Here is a 3841-nt window from a genome sequence, read left to right on the forward strand (position 1 = left end):
ACAAATATGTGTGAACTCATTAGAATTAAATGGATAATTAGTAAAGTAGTCATTGTTTGAGTGATGATGTGTTACAAGGAAAAGTTTCATGACTTTGATACAATTACTAAAAGTCAGCTTAAATCCTAGTTGAAGCTTTTTCATTACAAAATCACTTTTATATTACTCATACATAGCAAACCATTTTATTTTGTGGTGGAACCGCATTTGATATCTCATAAGAATGGTTAAACAATAATAATTGTGCTTTTTTTTCTGTCTATAACAATAACTATGTTTCTTATGTATTGCTTTTTCTCAATTTTTACAAGGTATTTTCAAATATAACTCAAACATCATATAAATAATTTATTATCCACAGATCATTTAGATAGTTGTTAAAGATCCCAAACCGATTTTTAAATTGAAGGTGATGCAAGTTAATGGCTTGTTCTTTTCGTTTTTTAGTGTCATCTCCACGGTGTAGGTGCCCTGTAAGTAAACATAACAGACAAGGAATTGATCTCACGTATCGTTATAATGTTCCAAATTTCAAGAAAGTAGAAAAGGATTACATCCCCATCAACTGTTATAATAGAAATAGAAAAAAGCATGCTTGAAACAAAAACAGGAGTGCATGAAATTTTCACATCAACAAAACAGGTAATAAAATTGATGAACAGCCAAGTCCAACATCAAGGAAGACAATATCAAGCCAACGGATAAATAGACAAATTCGTCCTTAAAATTAGGGTAGCGACATATCATAATTAGTAATTGAGTGTAAAAGAGATCTCATCTCACGCCACTTTGCCTTCAAAATCTGAAAGTAATAAATTTGTATATTTTTCTCTTTACATACTATTTAGGCTTCATTACTTTCTCTCTCAAGTTTGGTTCGAAAGTTTTAAGTGGATCTCCTACATATTTTTTGTTTTAATTGAATATCATTTTTTTTTTAAATATTTCAATTAGATCTTCTCATTAAATTTCTAAAAAAAGGTGGTGATGTGACAAAGTGTTATGGATACATAAATATATGTCAAAAGTTGGCATGTAAACATATGCATCTGCACATCAATTTTAAAAACTTTGATACGTATCAACATATCCGTTACACTTTATCAAATCACAACCTTCTTATCGTCGTTTATAGAGACTATCAAAAAGGAAAGGAACTGATCGAAGTATTTTAACTAAATTTGGAATTCAATTGAACAAAAATCTAAATGGAGACCTATTTTTTAAGTTTTTGGGTGAAAGTTGAAACTAAACGAGTAATTAAATCTATTATTCAATTATAGGACTCCTAACTCTGCACTTGAAATCCTTGACAATCTTTTCCTCAAATGTAAACGAGGCCTTACACACACAGAGACATCAACTTCAAAGTGTCCATTTTACTGGATTGATTTTGCCTTTAAGAGTTTAAATGACTTGAAATTCCATAAATTATAAAAGACTCAAAAGCTTATTAGATAGAACAGAAGTACAGAATAATAGACCATCAAATATCTTTAATCAGATAATTGAAATGTAATCACATGTTAAATTTTTCAGCGTATGTAAACCTACATGTAACGGCACATCAAATACATAGCTCTAAAGAGTGCAAAATGTGTGTGGAAGAGAGGAGAGACCAAGAACACGCATTGCTGCTAAACAATCCATAATATTATCTCTATTGCTCAACACAAGATTATTCTTTGTCTTACTCTATAATTACTGAGTTATATGTTAAGGACCTCTTCAAAGATGTCAATGGAGACTTCATTCATGATAGGGTAAGGTTTTTCACAGGCTTCCTAACTAAAAGATTAGGATTAAATATGGTTTGGGTCCCTTAACTTTTTAGTGAAAATTGGAATTAGTCTCTCTTTGAAACTTTGATCCAATTTGGTCTCCCAACTTTAAAACTGCGTGAATTTAGTCATTTTAACCAACTTTTATTAAGTTTATTTGACGTTTCAAACATATTTCATGATAGTTTCTTAACTAACGTTGAAACAAAGATATGTCAAAATGTGTAAACAACTCAAATGCTATTATGAAATGCGTTTAAAACATTAAATAAACTTAACAAAACTTGTTTAAAAGGACTAAATCCACATAGTTCTAAAGTTAGAAAACTAAACTGGATCAAAGTTTTGAAAAGAGATAAATTCCAATTTTCACCGAGAAAATTAAGAGAGCAAAAACATATTTAATCTAAAAGATCATATATTTGGAAAATTGAAACTAACCGGTGGGGCAAATGCAGGCAACATCTGGGTGTGAGCAACCACAAAACTGCCAGTAGCAACAGGACAAGATACTTGCTCACAAAAATCATGGATTTCTTTATGGACAACGAATCCGAAGTATGAAACTGCAATTTCCCACTTTCCTCCATAAATAGCTTCACCTGCATTCAACAAATCTGTTCATAATGACTAAAAATAATTACAATAATAAACCATCAACTCCATAGCAATAATACTAAATAATAGTCTCCTAAGTATCAACAACTTTTTCAAATTAGTTTAGTAAAGTATATCAACTTAGGGAATAAACTAGTGGATATTAAACACATATAATTAACTTCATTATGTTAAGGATTATATAGGCTAATCCTTGAGAAAAACCTTTTGTCTTTTGCAGAAATCCTTGAGAAACTGCATTGATGGTTTACTCAAATAATTAAGTGACATATTAAAATGCTACAGAAGAAATAAATAAATAAGGCTACTGACATGATCCCTGCATGAAAAAAAGAAAAATCGAATTCGAGGGAAAGCATAATGAAATGGAGATACAGAAGATAGGAATTACCAGTAGCAGCAGAAATTTTAAAGGTGACAGGCCTGGCACGCACAACAGGGTCTGGTGTGATTTCAACTCCAGAAACTTTCACAGAATAGTTCACATCAGCTGCATAAATTTTCATGGAAAATTAAACATAAAAGAAAGTGAATAAAGTTCAACGAGACCATATCATGAGTAAACTGGGCGCGATTAGCCGTGAATTCATTATGCATAACCTGTGCGTGGCATCAAAGACAGAGCAGAATTTATCAACAAATTGGATCCGATTACAATTTAATCCCCAAAAATTGAGTTCATGATTTTAATGTGGAGGATCAATGTGGTGAGCTAAAAATAAAAAATCAGAATTGCAGGATAAAATTTCAAAGAGAATAAAACGGAAAGAGAGGAAGTACCGCAGTATCCAAAGGTAGTAGCTTGAGCGTGGGCAAACGAAAGGGTAATGATGAATAAGCATAAAAGATGGTTGAGCTTTGGGTGAAGCTGAAACGCCATGGAAAATGTTTTTGAAAGAAATGGAACAATGTACCAGGATGCATGCCTTTTTCATATGACCTGTTTGGTTGGATAGAAATTGGAGGGGGAGAATGAATACACATGGTGCAAAATAATATTAGTTAATTGATAGAAGTGGAAATAATGTGGAATGCATTATAATTTTTTATTTTACTTTTTAAGAAAGTTATTTTTTTTATTTTCCAATAAAAAATATTTTTTTCATACTTTCTATTGTTTAATTAGCCTCAATAATTTTATTAAGCTCTTCGGTTACTTTGATTAAATTTGTTTTTAATAGTTTAAGTATTAGAAATTTAGGATCTTAATTACTCGTTGATCTAAAATAAAGTTTAAATGAAATACCGGCCAGTAATTTTGTTCAAATTAAATTCATCTTCTTATATTCACCATAAAATTTTGCTTTTAAATTGTTTTGAAGTTAATTTTGAATTTCTTAGATTGGAAGGAAAAGCAAATTCAAATGCATTAAGTAAAATGTACATGTTTGTGTCAAGGAGGAAACTTATCACCTAAAAAAATCATATACTTTAAATTAAAA

At 30.4% G+C, this 3841-nt stretch overlaps 1 protein-coding gene across 4 annotated transcripts; it reads right to left on the minus strand.

The window, feature by feature from the left end:
* Nucleotides 1-213: 213 nt before the first annotated feature.
* On the minus strand, nt 214-3361 carry LOC114184149 (putative phosphatidylglycerol/phosphatidylinositol transfer protein DDB_G0282179). Of its 4 annotated transcripts, none has more exons than XM_028071407.1 (4): nt 3180-3361; nt 2791-2889; nt 2223-2383; nt 214-471 (listed from the first exon to the last, which is right to left on the minus strand). In XM_028071407.1, exons 1-4 carry the CDS (start codon nt 3277-3279, stop codon nt 367-369), a joined length of 465 nt encoding a protein of 154 aa, XP_027927208.1. In that variant the 5' UTR covers nt 3280-3361; the 3' UTR covers nt 214-366. The 4 variants fall into 4 exon arrangements, with proteins under 4 accessions (XP_027927208.1, XP_027927207.1, XP_027927210.1 ...); XM_028071406.1 differs by having other exon boundaries at nt 2223-2398; XM_028071409.1 differs by having other exon boundaries at nt 2791-2999; nt 3180-3332.
* Nucleotides 3362-3841: the final 480 nt, after the last annotated feature.

This window comes from Vigna unguiculata, chromosome 5 (assembly GCF_004118075.2).
Source record: "Vigna unguiculata cultivar IT97K-499-35 chromosome 5, ASM411807v1, whole genome shotgun sequence".
Taxonomy (NCBI): Eukaryota; Viridiplantae; Streptophyta; class Magnoliopsida; order Fabales; family Fabaceae; genus Vigna; species Vigna unguiculata.

Excerpts from the sequence above, each read along its gene's own strand:
- LOC114184149 (XM_028071406.1), bottom strand. The coding sequence starts at position 3,279 with ATGGCGTTTCAGCTTCACCCAAAGCTCAACCATCTTTTATGCTTATTC. Across the intron at positions 2,399-2,790 it reads TAAAATTTCTGCTGCTACTG|ATTTGTTGAATGCAGGTGAA; the intron begins GTAATTCCTATC and ends CATTATGAACAG. Across the intron at positions 472-2,222 it reads TGCCTGCATTTGCCCCACCG|GGCACCTACACCGTGGAGAT; the intron begins GTTAGTTTCAAT and ends GTTTACTTACAG.